We start from the raw sequence: 21,575 nt of genomic DNA, 5'->3' as shown, positions 1-21,575 counted from the left end.
TTCACGTCTCGCTGATGCCGGAAGAATCAGCTTGGAAAGGGGGGGGGGGGGGGGGGGGGGGGACCACACACGCTTGCTAGCTTTCCAACATTACATACCCCAGCTTTAACGTCGAGCTGGATCATCGTCTCCAGAGTTCTGCTGTATTGTGACACACTGAGTGAAACAGACAGACAGACAGACAGACAGGTGGGACATTACGTTTGGAATTAGATTTTATGGTTGAAAAGATTAGCTCACCACCTTCACTAGCTCTGTGCCGTGAAAACTTCCAGATGGATTGATGAATGGATGGATGTCATGATATTATTGGTTGGTACCAGTTGATGGATTGGATATAAGCAGGGTTTTGATCGAAAATGGTTTTCATTTCAGCTCGACTTTAAGACACTTCTGACAAAAATCAAATAATTTTAACAATACATACTTGTGTCCACAAGATGGAGTTATTGGCATAAGAATAATATGGGAATACAATCATAGAAACACATTTAGCAGGAAAATGAAAGGGGCGTGTTCTTATACACTTTCCGGAAACTCTACTTTAACTCTGACGGAGCAGGTTCATTCCTGCCATTGTACCATCATGGCAGGAAGAGGAAGGCCACGCAAGGCACAGAATCCAGACACTAAGTGTGCAAAGAGTACAGACACTAAGTGTGCCAAGGGGAAGACGAGACCAGAGGAGATAAAACAAGAAGAGAAGCAGAACGGAACCACAACGCCGCAGAAAAAGACAAACCCCACTGAGGAAAAGCCATCTGTGCAGAAGACCCGTAAAGGCCAGACGGTAAAACATTTGAAAGAGGAGACTAACAAGCAGCAAACTTCACCGGCAGACAATGCAATGGCTCCTGAACAAGGCTCAAAAGCCAACGCAGAGAAACCTAAGGCCACCACAAAGGGTTCTCTAACCACAAAAGCCAAAACAGAAACATCTGCAGAGGAGATGACAAAGACACAGCCAGAGACACCAACGCTCACCAAACAGGCTTCTGAACCAAAAGTCAAACGTGAAGTCCAAGTAGACTCGATCCTCAAGGCAACTCTGGAAAAACTGAAGATTAAAAGGGACCAAAAGTCAGATGCGTCAAAAGTCATCAATTCAATAGTAAAGATTATAATTGACCATTTGAAAGTGAAATCCCAAAGCTTCAAAGACGTACAACCACGACTACCGACTGGAAGTTATTATGAGAATCTCAAGGTAAGCCCGAGTCCCCCCTTACTAACACTAGATGTGGTACAGTACTTTCAACAGTTGTTGTGGTAAACCTTGTGATGTTTTTGTGTACACAGATTTCTAATCCTGATGAGTTTGATGTCATGATACCTATTCCTGTTGACCGAGTGAAAATTAATCCATTTGGGGACGACGGAGCCTTTTACAGTGTGGAATTAAAACGTGGCAAGAACCCTCTGCAAGTATTTGAGACAGAGAACGGCACTTTATCTGCCAGTAAAATGCTCAAGGAGTTCAGGGACGAAGTAAAGAAATCTGTCAAGCAATCTCAAGGCGAGTATTTATTGAATAATTTTATGGCTTAGCATGGTATACATACATCATTACAAAGTACCTTTATACTGCACTACACATCATTTTTGGCACGGTTTAATAAGGAACACAATTTTATATAATATGTAAAAGGGGTCCCTATAAGACTTGGGGGTCCTTGGCCTGAAAACGTTGAAGACCTCTGCTTTAGACTATTTTCTTATTTGTTCTTTCAGAATGGAAGGTGGAAAGAAAGAAAAAAGGCTGTCCTGCAGTGACCCTGATCACAACAGTAAAACAAATAACCATTTCACTGGATATTGTTCTCAGCATCGTGGTTAAATCTAGCTGGCCGTCTATCACCAATAAGGGCATTCAAATAGATGGCTGGCTGGGCACAAAAGTAAAGCAGGAATACAAGCGAATGCCATATTATCTGGTCCCAAAATTTGAAGGCAGTGGTGCGGTGGAACAAAATGGGGTCCTTGCCCAGGGTAAGTCCAAGTCTTAGCTTATGATTTCAGGAACAAAGACAAGAAGACAGGGAAGCTTCAACATTCCCTATCTATTAAATATTCCCTCTTCTGTAAAACGCAGATACTTGGCGGATTTCGTTCTCACATGTTGAGAAGGCCATACTGAAGAATCACGGATCGGAGAAGACGTGCTGTGAGAAACGCGGAGAACGCTGCTGCAGGTTAACATTCGATCAAACTTATTCCAGAAGTGAAAGTACAACACTGTTTTTGGAGAGTTAGAATGAAAATCTCACTGTTTGTGTGTTTGGAAATAACAATCATCATATAATTACTGTCCTGCAGGTAATAACTCATAAGCCTCTGTTCCTTTATCTTAGGAAGGACTGTTTGAAGCTCCTTAAGCACCTTCTCAGACTGCTGAAGGAAGAGGACTCTTCGTTTGATAAGTTCTGCTCCTACCACGCCAAGACCACGCTCTTAAACGCCTGCTGCTCTCGAACTAAAGACAGCTGTTGGAGGGCCTCGAGTCTGAGCCAGTGTTTTCAGCTACTTCTGCACGACTTCGTAGGCCATTTGGAAAAAGGTGAACTCTACAACTTCTTCATCCCAACTCAAAACCTGCTCTCCAGTACTGTCCAGACGGAGCGCAATAGCCTGGCTCGTCGTATCAGAGAGGAGTGTGACGAGGGCTTTCCTATTTTTAAGTGACTTCACAACAATCATCAAGTATTTGGCTTATGAGCCTCATAAAGGTTGTAATTTCCTTTTCAGCTTTTTTTTAATATTGTTTTTATTAATACTTTGTCACAGCTCCATGAGAAGAGCTACAAATTAGGTCAAAGAAGGAAAAATAAAAAAGTTAAATCATCTGGTCATTCTAACTGTCTTGCTGGGATTTTATTTTAAATACCTTTTTTGAATACCTTTTTGAATACATATTAGATCCTTAGTGATGATACCATTTTTATGTGATGTAGTACGTCATAAACAATGTCAGGAAAATATGATAAAAAAGAAGACATAGTATATAATATGTCACACAGAGATGTCTTCAAAAAAGTCAGTTCTGTATGCCAGAAACAAGCCTTTAAAAGTGGTTTTACAAAGAAATCATGAATATAATGCCATAAAATGTCAATATAGTTTGAAATAAAAATGTCAAAATATGAAAAATATAAAAAATATAGGATGTCACAAAATATAGGCATTATAAAAAGTTCTAATTTTATAATATATTTAAAGCCATGGTTTAGTATGCTCTTGAATTCAGACTAGAAGGCAACAGTATATGTCATGGAAAATGTAAAAAAAAAGTATTTCGTAGTATAGTATGTCAAAATGAGTCATTAAAAAGAGTAAAGCATGCGCCCAAAAGACACCAGCCTTGGAGCAAGAGATAACATTTTTAGCAACACCCATCTTATCTTGGCTTCACAGAGTTAAGGCTAATCTGTGAATGAGGTGGGAGGGGATAGGCAGCCAGCGGCGTCGTAAGGAGGAAAACAAAGACTGTTCAAACAGGCACATACAGCCCAGGGCCATCACAAGTATGTAAAAAAGAAAAGAAGTCGTAGTCAAGCATGTCGACACAAATCTGAAAGAGCCATTGTATAATAATTGACTGACCAATGGTGCAACTATCTGAATGTCTTACTTACTCAGCCACAGATAAAAAGTAGTCGTACAGTATGCTGAAAAAAGTAATGAAAAAGTCCTAGTATAATATGTCGCAAAAAGTAATAGTAATGTATGTTAATATATTTATATATATATATGCAGCTGCTCGGCCATGGAAACCCATTCCATGAAGCTCTCTATGCTGTTTTACAATATTATAGATTTGTGAATATTTCTCACTTTCACCCTGATAGTCTGAATAAGTTACTGCTGCTCTGACTCCTCTCTCCTGCCATACTGTCAGATCTATGATCCGTTTGATAATGTTGCTGCATGAAACAAGACCAGTTATGCATTTGTTCCTCACTGTGTGAGAAAATGAAAGACAGTGGAGTGCTGACAGATTGTTTCAATTAAGTTTTAGCCTTCTATATCTGGTCGGCGAAGCCAGACGAAAGCTGGCAAAGCCTCCAACAATGGCTTAGACATTCTTATGTGAATCTACAGCTGTGTTGTTGCTTTGATTATTTCCCTTACCCTCACACCTCTTCCAGTAAATCTTGCTTGGTCAGATGAGCAAAGTCACTTCCTGTCAATACAGCAGGCAAGCTCTTGGACTGATACACAGCACCACCTCCTGTGCAAAGAACAATTGATTTGTGAAAAAAAAACTGATTGTTTCCCTAAGTTGTAAATGATAATAAAAACATTTACCTTTGGCATCCTCCGTACATTTTTCCCATAATTATGGAAATGGTGCCAAGCAGATTTACTATATCATACAGTCAGTATTTCAAGTCAGCAAGGCAGTAATTACACTGGGTGTCATTTCTTTAAAAAGGAGAATTTAATCTGCAGATTTACTTCTGCCCAAATCAAGAAATATAGTGATATTAAACAACACTATGGTTGGTGAGTTACAGACAGAAGAAAATGGTCAAACGTGTGCATTTTAAACATTTAAAACAGGAGCACAACATAATGAGGTGTAACTGCCTCATTGATAATGGTTGATAATAGAGTAAAACACAAACAAACTACTTTTGCCATCAAAGACAAATAATGACTTATTTTTATACATGCAAAAGAAACTACAACAGAGGCGCTGTCAGCTCCTGTTTCACCCTGTTGAGAAAAAGAAAATCAATGTCAGTCCTAAATGATTATTTAATCAGAATACCAAACAAATATATAAATTCTATTACTGGGGCAAAATCAGTCACTTTTTGACCTCACCCCTTTTAATTTCAATGATTTCTTCCTAACTTATATGAGATTGTTAGAACTAGGGCTGTTCGATTAATCGATTTTAAATCGTAATCGCGATTATGTATTTAGAACGATGTTAAAACGTGAAACTCGTAAAATCGATTTTTCACACACCTCTACCTCCTTCATGGGTTACATTATTATTTAGCATGCAAAGACCCAGTTTAGTTTAATTAGAAAATGTCTTGTTTTATTTAATTGGAAATATAACTTACTGTATGTTTGCAAGTGCTGATTTGCTGATTTTTTTCTTATATTTTTTCAAACTTTATTTATTTTACAAAAAGAGTTTTGCACTTTATTCATTCATTTTTTGTTTAATAAGAGCAAATTGCATTTAAAGCCCAATGGGGGAAATGTTCAATAAAAAAGCAGCATATTTGAAATAATTTCTTTGCCTTTTGTCATTTCACAAAATAATCGTAATCGTAATCGAAAATCGGATTTTGAGAGAACAAAATCGAGATTTTATTTTTAGGCAAAATCGAACAGCCCTAGTTAGAACATAGTTTGATTAACCAGAAAGACCAACTATTTAGGAGACATGTTGACCTGTTAGACGACCCCTCTTAAAGACACACACCTTCTTCAGACTTTTCTGTTCAGAAAGCTAACAAGGTTATCAACCATTTCAGTTCAATGTATCAATATGCTGACCCTCACATGACTGAAGTAGAATAACCATCTCACGGTTGTATGTCTCCACCAACCACTCAAGTTACATCTGTCAATTTCACTCAAATAATGGGATAAAATGTCATCGTTAGCGTTGCAATTCTTGAGTTATGGTCAAAAACGTCTTTTGTGCGCCCACATTCATTTTTGACCACCAAAGTTTAACGGTTTATCCTCGATTGGTGGACGTTTGGTCCAAATTTGAAGAACTTGCCTCCATGTTTTCCTCAGATATCACACAGAATGTAAGAAAAGTCAGTAAGAAAGTGTGTTAGGTCAGGTATTCGGAAATAGCAGCATATGAAGCATGGCGATACTTTCAACGCCAACGATAACATCTCCACAACACATTTTACTGACTTGGACTTCCTTATAATGTAATGACATTTTTAACTTCTTGTTTTTCCAGTCATTTAATGATGGGAAACTGTGGTAGTATTTGAGATGAAACAGAAACTCAGGCAGCATGAAGGATTCATGTGTTAGACTGCCCGACCCTCCAAACTCAGAAGTTTGCTGTTGCTCCACCAATAGGGAGAACAACATGAAAACTTCAGGAGATGTTGTTGACCCTAAACATATACAATTATTCAATAATAAATAAATACATTTGAGGGCTCCTGTCTCCTGAATGGATGTGTCTTCTGTCTGGCTTCAGTGTGTGGTGGTATGTGAGGACTTACATGGAAAATCACGCATTAGAATCCCCAGTTTTGGCTTTGATCTCTGCCTCCTCTCCTTCCACCATCGCTCCTCCCCCATCCTGCTCCGCCTCCCCCATCGCTCCTCCCCCATCCTCCTCCTCCTCCTCCTCCTCCTCTCTGTCCTCCTCCCGGTCCTCCCCTCGGATTGCACATGTCCTTCTCCCTCTTGTGCTTCTCGTATCTCTCTGCCATAAGCACCAGCTCCTCAGGGACCTCCTGCAACAGGATTCACAAAGATTACATGCACCTTTTTCCTCGATATTTTATTAAATCCAATTTAAAATTTGATAACTTTATATCAGACTATGCTGCTTAATCAATAGCTCCATCCATCTCAGCTTTCAGAGTGCAAATACAACTTGGCAAATAAAAATGTATTCCTAATTGAATGACTTTGAGCCATGAAGAGTAGGGAACAACATTTTCTATTTAAATGCAAACATTTTATCAAAATAATTGAATTGCTAATTTTATGCTAAACTTTCTATGAAGTGAAATCCACGATAGGCCTCTATAGCTTATTCCTTAATACAAAATCCTATTGGTCATTCGTCATCCTCTCAAAGATTCCCGTCAAGGTCCCAGCAAAGTACATTACAATATTAATAAGTATTGACTGCAAGTCTACCGCTGAATATTTCTACATGAAACTTCGAATCCCAAAAAGTAGTATTTGAGACACCCCTACTACAACAACAACACAAGTGCTAACCTGGCCTGCTCGTTCCAGGATAGGAATGAGCTCAGGGGCCATCCTCCAGTTTTCTCTTGTTACCAAGGTAACAGCAGCACCTGAGCGTCTGGCACATAATTGCATCAACATTACAAACTAAGAAGCAGAACAGCCAGAAACTGGCAGTGATTATCAGTCATGTGACTTCAGCAGAAGGCAGAATAAAGTGATACATGCACACAGCCTTACCCTGCTCGGCCAGTTCGACCCACGCGATGGACATACTCCTCTATGTTACGTGGGAAGTCAAAGTTAAAGACATGTGTTATGTCGTGGACATCCAGCCCCCGAGATGCCAAGTCTGTAGCGACCAGGATACGAACTCGGCCTGGAAAAAAGATTGACAAGTTATTCTCTAGTCAATTTGAGCCTTCAACCTTCATATATTGGCTTCAAGATCACCAGCTAAAAGCTTATATTTAAGTTTCAGGCTCCGCTGCTTTCCTGATGTAGGGAAAGCCTATTTCAAACTTTCCTCCCTGCTACATACTCTCTTTAAAGTCCTTGAGGGCCTCTTCACGGTCACACTGCTCACGGTCGCCATGGAGACTTTGCACAGGCAGGCCCTGCAGACACATGTCACTGGACAGGTCATCAGCCCTGAGTGCATACAAATAAGGAAAAAACAAACAAATGAAATAATAAAGTTGGTTAAGCACTGCTAATTTCAATGTGGGGTTGACTTTACAAGCACAATTTACTCCCTTAGTTACAAGGTATACGTTAGTGGCCGATTCTCCACTCACACGAGCTTCTTGCCAACAAAGATGAGAACTTTATCCTGGGGCTGCATGTTTCTGATGAACTCAAACACGTAGGCCTTTTTCTCATCTTCATGGATGATCAGCACCGTTTGCTGCACTGTGTTAACCGCCTAAGAGCCAGAGAAACGCAGGAAACCTGTAAACATGGACTCCCAGCATCAGGGATTCACTTTCCACAAGTAGTTATTAAACTTGAAAGGACTTTTTTGGTAGAAGAGAAACAATAATTCCTGTTTGGTCTTGTTTAATTGGCTCATGTTCGGAGACACTTGAGTAATCAGGTAGGACAAAGCAAGAAACATCCAAGACTAAGTAGCCAGTATACACAGGTAGGAAATTATTGACTGTATTCATTTCCACTTACCGCCAAGTCCAAGGTGCCCACATACACCATCATGGGATTCTTTAGATAAGATTTGGCCAATCGCCTCACACCGGTGGGCCAGGTGGCACTGAAACGTTAAAGGCGTTTTAAGATGGAAAAAGAAAGTTCAATTTCAAGTCTATACTGCACATGCTACAACAATCCAATCTCTAGCAAAAAATAGCACTTCTTTAAGAAATATTATAACAAAGTATGGATCAATTATACACTTTTGTGATGCAGAATTACATAACCAGTAATATTTTTTTAGCATGATGATACATGTTCGTAGAGTCTATTAATATATGTATTTTGACAGTCTCCAAACTGTGGGAGAAACACTGAGGAACACTGGATGGTTTTCATGCTCAAGGTCTGCAATGTAAATGCTTTCCAGAAAGAGCTGCATCCAGATGCGCTGTGCATTACCCATGTGATGACAAACATCCGTTTAAAGTGCTGCATGTGACTCGACTTGTACCTGGTCATGACAGTCTGTCGGTCTGGGCGGATATCCAGCAGGATCTTCATAATCTGAGGTTCAAAGCCCATATCCAGCATACGGTCAGCTTCATCCAGCACCTATTCCCAGTGATGAGAGCAGTCACTAAAAGCAACCTACCTGTATCGGTCTACCTTTGCTGCATTGGTTTGTGCTAACAGCTAAAGGCTCAAATGCACTGAAAGCATAAAATGACACGCTTCATATAATGCATCAACTATTGCTCCTATCTCTCACTACAGGCATCAGATTTGAAATGCCAATGTCACAGAACCAGCAGTATTTAAGGAAAAGGATGCTATTTAGGCACGATTCCTTTTTTTATTACAATACAAATAGATACAGTGTGCGCTTGGGCCTTAAGACACAACGAATGTGATAAATAGTCTGATATGTACAGACAAACCGCTGACCAAGTAGGTGATGGAGCGAAGATTGATGAGCTCATTCATCTGTAGATCGTTTAGTCGGCCCGGAGTAGCGATCACTATGTCCACGCCACTCTTCACCATGTTGATTTGGGCTCTCCTGTCCCCTCCACCGTAGACACAGATACTGAAAGGTAGGAAGAGTCATGGTCATGTCACATCGAAAAAAAATCACCGATTCCAAGCTCATCCTTAATGACTTATGATGATATAGGGCTGCTGGACCTTTTGTATCCCTTGTAGCGATACTTTTTGCACTCTGTTTCAATCTGCAGGGCCAGCTCTCTGGTGGGAGTCAGCACCAACATGCCGGGACCGCCCCGCTCAGCTCTAGGCCTAAGACACAAAGATAAACAGGTGCCATAATCAAAGCCACACATCCAAATCTAATGAAAATAAACAGTATATTACAGTTTGGAACAATAACATTGATGCCTAAAGAAAACAAAAAAACAGTGAACAAGTAAGCAGTAGGTCCTCTACTCACACAGGCTGTCCGTCCATGTGGATGAAGCCTGGTAGCAGGTAGGCCAGGGTTTTCCCTGTTCCGGTCTGAGCAATGGCTATCAGATCCTCCCCACACAGCAACACTGGCCAAGCCTGAGACTGATGAAGAAACAATACATCATCATTTATTTATACACTACAAGACCACACACACACACACACACACACACACGGGTCTTTAAAAAGAAGTCCTAATGTATTATCAAAAAATATATTTTCTTACATGGAGACAACGTGACGCGACCAAATTAAATATCACTAAAAACTGACAGTTAAGTCAGAATTAAAACTTTTAAAATCTAAAACTAAGTGTAACTCGATGTTAACTTTTAATTGTAGACACTTGATGGGTTTGATTTAATTTCATTCCACATGAAGAAAAACATATTACAGCCCGTCGCAGCTGTGACACCAGGATTTGTCATGGTTTCAGTTTCAGAACTGTTACACCCCTACTTTGAGAATAAAACATTTTTTGGGACATACACTTTCTCTATATCAAAAGGGTGAGATGAGGGAAACAAATATCAATTAAAGACAGGGCTGTAGGGAAAGCTAAACGCACGTAAACAGCGTTTACGTACCTGGAATTTTGGAAATAGCGTTTATGCACCTCTAAATTCATTTATCCACGTTTACATGCCGTTTACGTCTTCCCAAATAGATTTCTGCGCCACATTATGGTGCGTGTGGAGGCAATCAGTAAGCAGCAGGTTGTCTCTATTGATCAGTGGCTCGATACACGTTGATGCGGTTTGTAGAATGGAGTGTTAAAATGGATATTAGGTGATTTGTGAAGCATCCTGCAGTGTCTCACTTCCTACAGATTCAAGCACCAGGCCTCGATTACAAAGGAAGTCCAAAGAAAAATACTTCAGCTTTTTTTAAACGTGTGAACGTGGAGCTGGGCTGTAGCACTTGATTACATTCAGACTTGATGCTTCTGTAGGTCTTTTAGCGACAGGGAGATTTAGCCAGTAGGCTGAATAAAGTGACAGGCTGCCTAACAGCTGTACCCAGAACAGAATTCTCCAATACAATTCATTGTACATGTATTTCACAGGCAGTGGTGAGGCAGGCGGGGGTGAGACAGGTAGTGGTGAGAGAAGCAGGGGTGGGACAGGCAGTGGTGAGAGAGGAGGGACAGGAGGTTAAAGAGAGGGAGCAGAAAGAGAGAGGAGGATAGTAAGAGGAAATAAAGAAAGTGTCCACCAGACAGTGGAGAAAAGAAGAGAGGAGGAACAGAGAATGAAGTGACAGATGTAGAGAAACAGAGAGAAGAGGAACAAAGAGGAGGAAAACTACGATAACATAATTACATTTGCGGTTCCCAGAGAGGTGCCATTGATTTAGTTTGTTTTGTTTTTCTAAACAGACCTGCTCTGACCCTTTTGTTTTCTGTACAGTTGGTTCATTATTTTTTTTGTAGGCCGATATGTTTTGTGCCGTTTTATTTTGATTAAATAAACACCGAGATTACAATAGATTTATTCATTCTGGAATCTTCTTCAACACTACTTTAATAACAGAATTGGATGTCCCATTTCCCAAGTCTCCCATCTCTTGTCATAAAATGAACAGTCAACAATAACCACAATATCATCATAACCAACAATTTTGACACCGATGACGCCGGTACAAAAACATAGGCGTTTACCCTCCTCTGATTTTATCACTATAGCCATGATTACAGAGCCAGAATCAAGGCATGTTTAGCCCAGCTTGGCATAACACATGAGGCAGGGTGAAACAGCCAGTCTGGCTCAATCCAAACTGAAACATTTTCAACAACTCCAGGTCTAGCATCAGTAATGATTTTAGGGCCTTATTATTATTATTATTGTTATTATATTATTGTTATGAAGTCCAGACAGAGGGCCTGTGACAGATATTAGTTTCTATCAAGCCTGAACGTGTTGGTACACATACCATTAATTGCATCACACCAGCAGGAGTTAGTACAGGTGCAGGGTGGAGCAAAGCAGTGGATACAACAATGCAAGAGAATCACATCCATCACAGGATGACAGCTTAGCTGTTGCATTACAGAGGGCTGATGGTGCAACTGTTTGAAACCACAGGCCAGTGATTAAACATTCCATCAGACCAAGCCTCTTACTGTGAAATGAAAGTGAAATCTGAGAGGGAGATGCTGCACTTTCATTTCCCCTAGCAACACACTCCCTGAATTATTCCATTTTGCATTGAAAAAAGGCTTTACAGCCTCTGGAAACACAGTCAAAAACTAGCCCAGAATACATCTGTCACTGGAATTATTATGTGCATTGATCTCATGTGACTCCTGCGTTTTGACTTGAGGTATTAAGATGCATGTCGGAATGTTTTTAACATCTTTAGCTTCTGTAGCAGCATCCCATTTGTTTCCCATGTACCATGAAATCCACTGGATTTATGGACTGGATTTTATGGTACAGGATGGATTCAATTAAATTCATAAAACATGACTGACTGGCCATATCTTCATATTTCATAGGAAAAAATGTTACCAGAGGAAAGAGAGAGGTGTAAAAGACAGAAAAATAGAGAATCCTAATTGTAAATTAAAACGGCGAGCAGTGATGCACGGGCCCTCGCACACATGCAAGTCGGGAGTGCTACGACCGCCTGCCCTGCCCCCCACCACCCCCCGTCTGAATTTTCATCTGTTGTTAACCAAATCAGACATTTAAAGTCATCATGCTTGACTGGTGTACAATGCGTCATGACATTGGGAATGCAGCAACCCACTGGAAACTTCGTCTTATATGGTGAAAAACCATTGCAGCGGTAACGGCGTTCAAGGCAGGTGTCTCAAACTGATCCAGTAAAGGGCCGCTGTGGCTGCAGGTTTTCATTCCAACCAAGCAAGAACACACCTGACTCGACTTATTCACCTACCTGATTTGCCTTCACACCTTGATTGGTTGGATCAGGTGTGTTCTTGCATGGTTGGAATGAAAACCTGCAGCCACAGAGACACCTGGTTCAAGGCATTCTCCTGACCTTCAACAGGAATCATTAGCAATGTCTTGAGGCTTTTCTGAACAAATTTGAGGTGGATTAGGCCAACAATTCATGGCGCCGGCCTGGCCACGCCCTTTGACTTATGTAATAAGTTTTCATCGTTGAGGCCTTTAGAACAGGTTCACCAAGTTTGGTAGGAATTGGAACAACTTTGTAGGATGAGTTTGTTAAAATATACTGCATGAAAAAGGCGAAAAATAGCTTAAGATTTCACATAAATTGCAAAAAGGCTGTCTTCCTGTTGGGTTTAGGGTATGGGTCCAAGAGGCTGTTTTGTATCTCTACAGGTTCTATGCACTTACAAAGTTCCATGCATGTACGTCAAAGCTAAAGGTGATCAATCTCTTAGAAGGAGTGGTAAAAGTGTAAAAACATGACATTTCCAGGTACCATCAGGTGGCGCTCTGACCTCAGGTCAATATTGCAGTGCAGATGTATTCAGGGTGAGACTCTCATGAAATGTGAAGTTTTGAGCAGATTGGACATTGTATCCTGGAGTAACAACAAATTCCTGTACACTGGCAAAAACACCACGCACTGGCCACGCCCTTTGACATCTGCAAGACCTTGTGATAACTTTTGACTCGAGAACCTGATGACCAAGTTTGAGGTGAATCTGATAAAGATGCTAGGATGAGTTCGCCAGAAAAAATGGCTGATTTCCTGTCGCGCCCCCGAGTGGTTGATTTTATTCAAACTTTCAGGATATGTTTCAGGGAGATTTGAACATATCCTGCAAGTTTTGTGATGATTTGGCCAAAGGTGATGGAGTTATGGGTATTGATTTCCAGAGCTCCGCCCCACTGATGTTCATTGGCTAATCACCAGCATGGTAGAATCTTCTTTATTTTAACACAGGAAAATAAATAAAGTATTCAAATTAATATCATTCCCCTGAGCAGTAGTGATAGTAGACCTTCTATAGTGGCTTCACTAACACTAAAAAGCGAAATGAAAAAAGCATGAATGAAATTTGTTTTTTCCCCCTCTGTTCTCAACATATTGTGTCATCTAAGATTTCATTTCTGCTTTCTTGGGAGACTAATACCATTGATTAATAATAATAAAAAAAGGTTCAATATTTCCCGTCAAGGCTGCTGTTAATATGGGTTATTTCCAACAGTGGGTCTTAGCTTATCACAGGGTTTTCCCACGGCAACAGACAATGATAAAGATCACTACAGGTGCATCTGTCTTTGTCTAACCACACATAGTATACCACACGATATGACATGATCAACGTCATTGATGAAAGCATGCAGAACAAGCTGCAACTAACAGACCTCGTTATATTAACTGGGAATTTAAAAAAGGGCCGTACCTGGATGGGGGTTGGTTTGACAAAACCCACGCGTTCAATATTTTCCATGATCTCCGGATAAAGCTCGAAGGCCTCCAGAAAGGTGCGACAGGGATTGGGGATGGGCCGCTTCTCCCCCTCCTCCTTCAGGTCGTCCACAAACACATCGTTATTCTCCTTCCTGTGGAAGAATATGAAACAAAAACATTGTGTAAGTCGTTGGAGCAGGTAGTGTGTTTGATACCAAAACACACGACCATCCTAGACAAGAGACAAACAATCTGTTTAGCTGTAGTTTATGTTCAAGAAACCCCATTTGATCCAAACCGTGTGGGGTTTTTTTTGGACAAAGAATTATTCTTTCAATTTCAAAATCCAAACTCTTTTCAATGCTAAATAAATTAAATGAACAAGAATGTGTAAAGGTAACATTGACCCAGAGACGGACTACTGTCCTGAGGACCTAGGGATCAGGGCTTCATTTTTAACTGTAGCCTTTTTGTCCCACACAACCAGATTTAGCCCATTGTTATCCCTGGTTGTCAACTACTTTTCCTGTATTCCCAAAAGATTGTGTCTACAAGACACATTTGCATACAGCTGCACCGGATCATATAACACACATCATGAAGAGATGGATAAATGGTGCCACCTGGCTGTAAGGGCAGTGCTGACAACACACAAGGAAAATGTGTTAATTGGGGAGATCTGGTAAAAAGGGGATGTTTGATGTTTTGCAAGGCTGTCAAAAACCTCCTTACAGCCCTTTTTACAACCACATGTAAGACAATGCGATTAAAAGATAACACCGGCAGATTTACCTCCATTCTTTGACTTCCTCTACTGTGAGCATGGACACACTCTCTGCCTCAATGTAAAACTTCTTCTTCAGGGGAGGGATGTCTGAAGGAAGTTGCAAATATTAATATATGAAAGAAAATACATACATTACAGGACAGTTTGGTTTGGGCTTTGTACTCTTGCACACTGAAAATAAAATGAAACATTCAGTCATTATCTGTAACCACTCATCCTGTTCAGGGTCGTAGGGGGGCTTGGAGCTCGGGTCCACCTGGACAGGTCACAGTACTGACACATAGAGACAGACAACCAGTCGCACTCACTTTCACACCTACGGGCAATTTAGCATCCACAATTTACTGTGCATGACTTTGGACTGTGGGAGGAAGCTGGAGTACCAAGAGGGAACCCACGCTAACACGGGGGAACGTGCAAGAAATCACTCCGCTTTAATCTGAGGGGATTTACGTTTCATCAAAGGAGAGTAAAAAGGTTTATGGTCCCAGTATTGGTGAGGTCAATCAGGAAAAACAGATCACTTTAAAAATACGTATGGACTGCAGTGTATGTACAACAGATGCACTATACGAGTCCTCACCCTTCCACTTGAGCTCTTCATACTTGTCCTTGTTCTCCCGGAGGGCGATCCAGTCAATGGATGGAAGGGGTGGGGGAGCCGCCGCAGCAGTCTTTAATTGTGCAGCAGACCAGATGCTCACTTTTCCATCACCTCCATCATCACCTCCCCTTCTGTAGCCTCCTCCATCACCTCCCCCTCTGTAGCCTCCTCCTCCTCCATAGTCTCTCCCCCTACCAGGACCTGTGGAACACACTAGTACACTGTAGTACATTCATTTTCATAATTTTGCATAAAACACAGTACAGCAAGTATAGTGTTACCAATCGAGATGGGTATGAAAATCCAGTATTGAACAGGCACAGGTGCTAAATTATTAAAGACCAAGGAGCGAATCAGTGACCAGCAAAGCAGACCACAGGGGAGACAGTGGAGTGGACCAGGTGACGTGAACTCGAAGATTACAAGTAAAAAAAAAGTGTATGTGCTTAAAGCAGTTGAACTGTCGGTTAAAGCGATAATGATTTAGTCACAGTAACCACTGAAGGTGGTTGTTGTCTAGACAAATAATGTACCATTAAAAGATCCAGAGTTACCATCTGCCACCAGGTCTTCAATCATCTCCTTGGCCTTCTGCTGAGCAGCAGGGGGCCCAAACAGGACCACCTCACCTCCATAGTCGCCATTGTTTATCTAAAAACAAAAAAAAACAGCAGTTACAAACAGGGAAGAAAACTAACATCCTATCCTATACACACTCTGACCACAGTGCCTGTTCATGCAATGAGCAACATTCATGTGTTGAGCAAAGGATACAGGGCAGGAGCACAACAGTCAAGTCTTCTTGAATTCTGAAGATGATTTACAGCTTGATCTGCATATCTGTTGATCTATAAGAAAACATTCAATCTACACATTCCTTTGCTAGTGTACATCGTATTGAATGGTCCTCACTCCTGACACACTTTTGCCATGGTCTGATATAAAGCCGATTTGGTTCTTCTCTTGGACTCGACTGTACATTAATTAATTAAAGGGCATTTCACCAGATAAATAAAAACATGGAATTTCTGATTGTGTTTATGTTACAGGTAGGGTTGGGCAAGAGTATATATTTCACTCAAAAGAATTAAGGGAACACTTACTCATCACCGTACAACACCAAGTCAGTTAAACTTCAAGTATACAGTATCAGTCTGTCCATTTAGGAAGCACAAGAGTGTGTGAATCAATTTCACCTCTTTTGGTATAAATGAAAGTGACAGCAGGTGCAAAGGAGGCAAAAGGAAGACAACCCCCTAAAAGGGAATGGTTTTAATGTGGTGGCCACAGCCAGTTGCTCTCTCCTTCTCCTTCCTGACTGATTATTCTCTAGTTTTGTGTTCTGCTAGTGTCCTTGTCGCTACTTATAGAATGAGATGCTACCTGCAGCCCAATCAGGTTGCACAGCTAGCTTTTTCCAGAGAACACCAGGAAAGGCAGATCCAGCATTGGGGCTCCGTTCTCTTCACAGATGAAAGCAGGTTCATACTGAGCACATGTGACAGGCGTGAAAGAGTCTTGAGACGCGGTAGTGAATGTTACGCTGCCTGAAACATAATCCAGCATGACCAGTTTGGCGTTGGGTCAGTGATGGTCTGGGGATGGTCCCTGGTTGATGATTTTGATTTCCATAGACTGTTCTCAACCAAAGATTTTCAACTTAAATAATTTCTTCATTAAAATATAAATTATGTAAGTGTTCCCTTAATTTTTTGAGCAGTGTCGTTTATATGAAATAACGATATGATTTGTGTATAATCTTTTGTGAATTAAACACTTGAGAAATTAAAAGCATGGAGTATTTTTTCAAAATTAACATAAGTTTCAAATATATTTACACCTATGCACTGACCGATTTTACATACACATACAGAGGAATTCGATCAAGACAAGTTTGATTTACAATAACAGAGATATGCCTTAAGCAGAAGTTTTTGAATTCAGATTTCTGAGAAATTTGACTTGTTTTTTTATTATCAACTTAGAATATGTTAATGTATTATCATGAAATGCTGAACTTTTCTCATGATATGGTACCATTGAAAAGGTGATACATCATATTTAATTATCATCCAGCACTAATGGCAGGCAGTGTTGGATAGCAAAAAAGAATACATTTACAAGCTATTGATGGATTGGTATTTTGAGGTTTGTTTTAGATAACAGCTCTGATAACAGCTGACAACAAATTTACAATCACAGCCAACCGTTGACATTAGTGAACGTAGACAAACAGAAATGCCCTGAATTGGCTTTCTTGTAGCTTCCTCAGCCCAGAGGAAGAACATTTTCATCGAAGCATTGTCATTCACATCCACATGAAATAAAGGAAGAACTGTCAACAAGAAAGCAGTGTAGACCGTTTAAAGGGTACACTATTGTTTGTATTACAAGCAGCAGCAAGTTATTTATGAATGTGCTTTCATTTCATTAATTTAAAACTAACATTAATCAACTTGCCTTGATCCTTGCGCCAGTGCTCTCTTCAAGTTCACGAATTTTGGATCCTCCACGACCTTTAAAGGGATTAAAATGTATTTAGAGCTAGTTACAGCAGTGGAAGCATTTATTTGATAACAGATCATGCCCACACTAAACAGTATGAAACATGGCCCTCAGCCAGACCAGCTGAACCAAACGCCATCAAAAGCAGTGTGACTGCCCCAGGAAGAGAGTAGTCATAAGAGCTATGCAGCTAGGACCCAAGGTTATTTCACCAGCCAGCCTGTTCCTAGCTAACATCCCGTGGCTGGAAAATAAGAGGACACGTAGTGTGTCTACGTACAATAGGATGTGAATTTGTGTACGCGAGAAATGCCCAGATGTATACTGTATTGGCAAGAATTTCTGAGTATACAGCGGACCTTGCTAGATGTACACAACTTCCCCACAATGCACTGCGGCACTTCTGACTTCTGAAAGTTTTCAATAAAAGCAGGACAATTGCGGCGATCCTGGCAACAGCCAGCAACAAACCCCGTACAAATGTAAGTATACTAAGTGTATACTTACAGTGTGAACAGTGAGGCTAACAGCATACTCAAACGTTGATTTAGTAGGCAGTATGCCGTACGTACACGTTGAGTATGTAGTAGGCAGTACATATAGTACACACATAGTATGGCATTTCGAACACAGCCACAGTCAAAATTGATGGACATATTAGTGTTTCAGCATTTTTGTTGCTGCCATTTATTTCCTCCCGATGCAAATTTAAAAAATAATGCACAACAAGAATTGTACGAGAGATCAACAGCAGACCTGTGACAAAACAACGAGGTGATTTTCATCAAATAAACCTCAGATCATTTTAACCTAAATTCCACCAGCACGTCCACAACTCCAACAGAGAGAAACAACACACTGGCCATGTTTACACGGATATTCCTGGAAGCTACAAAGCCCTCCCCTGCCCACACTTTGGACAATGGGACGTGCTGATCACAAAGACAATATCATCATTCCACAAACAGAAAGCCTGGATGAATGGAGAGGTAAGACTGAAAGCAAGACTGAAAGCTGGCATCAAGGAGACAAAGTGTAGGTGTCAAGGGAGACTGGTTATAGACCTCAACAACACTAAAAATATGTGGCAGCAGGTAATTCAGAATGTCACAGTCTACGAAAGCAGCTTTGACCACCTCAACAAGGAGATAGCTGACAAGTCCAACAACTGACGCGGATGTGAGAAAAACCCCTGAGAGCCAAAATGAGTAAAGCTGCTGGGCCTGACAACATCAGCCAGCTGATGTCATCACTGACAAGTTCAACATATCTATCAACATATCACTAACCCCAACCCAGACCATCAATAGTACCCAGTAGCAACGGTGATACTGGTGTCTTTAATTACTGGATACTAAAAGACATCACCCACACAGTCAGCCACAGCCTGGTCACCCTGTTTCAGTACAACCAAGTTCCTGTCCTCCTCTGTGAGAGCCCTAAATTTACCCTCCACATTTCACATAGTTTTCTTTGACTGTGTTTTTCTCATAATAAAATTGGAGTACAGACTGCATATTCGTTCCGCAACCCCGTTGGACAATGACAATAAAGACCCATTGTAACCATTGTAATCCAGGAAAATATCTAATGCTAGCGATGCTAGCTAACGGCTGCTGATTTAGCGTAGCTAGCTAACAGCGAAGTAAAATTAAATAAAGCTAAAACACACACACAGCAACTTCGAAACTGGAATCAGTGCTTTATAAACCTACCTATGACCCTCCCGATTAAAGCACTGTCCACGGTGAAAGTAACAGGCTGGGAAGAGTCCGAGTTTTCGTCGCCATAGGTCCGTCTTCCACGGCCTCCGCGATCTGTACTCCGGGAAAACGGACGACCTTCGCCTCCCCCTCTTCTGTACTCGGAGCCGTCGCCGTCGCGATTAGCTCTCCACTCTCTCGAGTCTGCAGAACTGTTTCCATTTCTGAAACCGAAAACCACATGTTGTCCTTGACTGTCATTAAGCGGCAATTTCGATTCAGTGGGAGGTGGTTTTGTAGCAGGCTTCTGGATAGCAACGCCGCCCTCGTCGTACTCTTCTTCCCAGTCAGACATTTTAAATGTGGCTACACCTGCTAGCTAGCTACCTCAGTAACCACAAATAAGGCTAACTGCCAAACTGCCAATCAGCGACTATGTCGCCTTCACGTCCACTCGGAGAGTTCGCACTTTCTTGTCTTCCCACAGTCCAAAGACATGCAGGATGGGGATAGGTTCATTGATAAGTAGGTGTGAATGTGAGAGTGAATGGTTGTCTGTCTCTACATGTCCGCCCTGTAATAGACTGGTTACCTGTCTGCCCCCCGTAACACCATACCTTTAGAATTTTTGCTATTGCTCAATTTAAAAAAAAAAAAGACACAAAACCCAATTGTTAATTTGTACTTTATTAATGAATAATAAAATTATTTTTGCATTTCTCATCCAGAGAACTTAATGTGCACTTTAATAAATTAATTTCAAAGACATAATAATGTTAACATTGTCAAGCTTTAAGGCCCAGTTGTGTAATAAATTACTGTTCAAGCAGTAGAGGGATGGTATTATTTGCCATCAAAGCTGTACAAAGTCTGTGGCTAAAGCTGCATGACTTAAGTTAACTGGATGCCCAACCCCAAAGGAGCAGTTTGACTTCAACTATACAGTATGGTACAGGCAAACAGAACCTTGATAACGCTGTGAAGAAAAAATCAGAATTTTCATATGCAAGAAAGGCACCCTTAAGCAATTTACAGATCGCAAAAACAAGCATGTTTTATGAGGGGAATAATCCATCCAATTCCCCAACTGGCTGCGTGCATGGGCTTTCCTTGTGTTCTTTTGGATGGCCTCTATTCATATCTAGCAAAACTCAATTAATAACTACAAAAAATATAATCCAATATTAAGCATCAAACTACCATGTCACATTTTCAGGCTCCGCAAACTCAAAAAACAACTGTGCTTTCATCATACCAGAAACAATTCTGCCTGGGCTGTAGAATAATTGGAGAATCAATCAACAAGTGTTTACAATATTTTCATTTGTTAGGAGATACTATTTATACTTATATATTCTACTTCAGAATGTTAATTTGCTAAGCAATGCACTTACTCACCATTAAAAAATGGAATATAACGGCAAATTAATGATGAATAAAAGTTGTCATTAACACATTAAAATACATTTCTTTAAGACTGCTGTGACAGCATACCCCTTAAGACGTAAACATGCAAAAACAAATTAAAATCTCTGACAAAATGAAGATGGCTGACATAGTTTTGTGCATACTTCTCACTCAAGAGATGGCATTGAAAACAAGTGTCGTATGGCATTGCAACATTTTCCATCAACCTGCCAGTGAAAACTTCTCAATCTGAATATGGACTAAATGCACCCAAATATCAATGTGTGCATTCAAGTAATTCACTTTTTGCAATAACCTTGAAGGGTATAGCGTAATTATGGTGGATGTGGTGAGGAGGGAGTGCATGCATATTCAAACAGCCTGTTCAATTAAATTACACATGTTTAATGGAGGGGCAGCAGAAGACTTTAAAGAGGACATATGTAAACCACATTTTAATCCCAATGATAGTAAGATTCTGGCTTGTCAAGTTAGTCTCCTGCCAAAGTTTCCTTCAAGACATGGTTCTGGAAAAGAGCACCAGCACAGATGCTTTTTTCCTCATCTCACATTCTTTTATGTAAATATATGAAAATGTTTGACATCAGCAGCAGAACGGGCACACGGATCAAGTGACAGCATCCACGCTGCATCAACAACAGTGCATGTGCAGTATATT

At 40.6% G+C, this 21,575-nt stretch overlaps 2 protein-coding genes across 2 annotated transcripts; one reads left to right on the top strand and one right to left on the bottom strand.

Annotated features, from left to right (window-relative positions):
• Positions 1-586: 586 nt before the first annotated feature.
• Positions 587-2,855, top strand: cgasa (cyclic GMP-AMP synthase a; the record flags this gene model as incomplete). The annotated part of the gene is made up of 5 exons (XM_084020830.1): positions 587-1,207; positions 1,300-1,516; positions 1,732-1,989; positions 2,093-2,192; positions 2,352-2,855. The coding sequence occupies 5 exons, from the start codon at positions 587-589 to the stop codon at positions 2,680-2,682; spliced, it is 1,527 nt and encodes a 508-aa protein (XP_083876956.1). The 3' UTR covers positions 2,683-2,855.
• A 140-nt stretch (positions 2,856-2,995) lies between these two features.
• Positions 2,996-19,844, bottom strand: ddx43 (DEAD (Asp-Glu-Ala-Asp) box polypeptide 43; the record flags this gene model as incomplete). Its single annotated transcript, XM_084020936.1, has 17 exons — positions 2,996-4,716; positions 6,219-6,455; positions 6,952-7,039; positions 7,162-7,300; positions 7,463-7,572; positions 7,719-7,846; positions 8,101-8,188; positions 8,582-8,682; positions 9,016-9,157; positions 9,256-9,366; positions 9,518-9,636; positions 13,883-14,042; positions 14,683-14,764; positions 15,261-15,482; positions 15,815-15,932; positions 17,742-17,797; positions 19,502-19,844. 16 exons carry the CDS (start codon positions 19,842-19,844, stop codon positions 6,234-6,236), a joined length of 2,229 nt encoding a protein of 742 aa, XP_083877062.1. The 3' UTR covers positions 2,996-4,716; positions 6,219-6,233.
• Between the last annotated feature and the right edge of the window lie 1,731 nt (positions 19,845-21,575).

Source organism: Eutrigla gurnardus, assembly GCF_963514095.1.
Source record: "Eutrigla gurnardus genome assembly, chromosome: 11".
In the NCBI taxonomy this organism is placed as follows: domain Eukaryota; kingdom Metazoa; phylum Chordata; class Actinopteri; order Perciformes; family Triglidae; genus Eutrigla; species Eutrigla gurnardus.
Note: the sequence above shows the minus strand (reverse complement) of the source record. Positions and strands in the feature narration are given on the sequence as shown.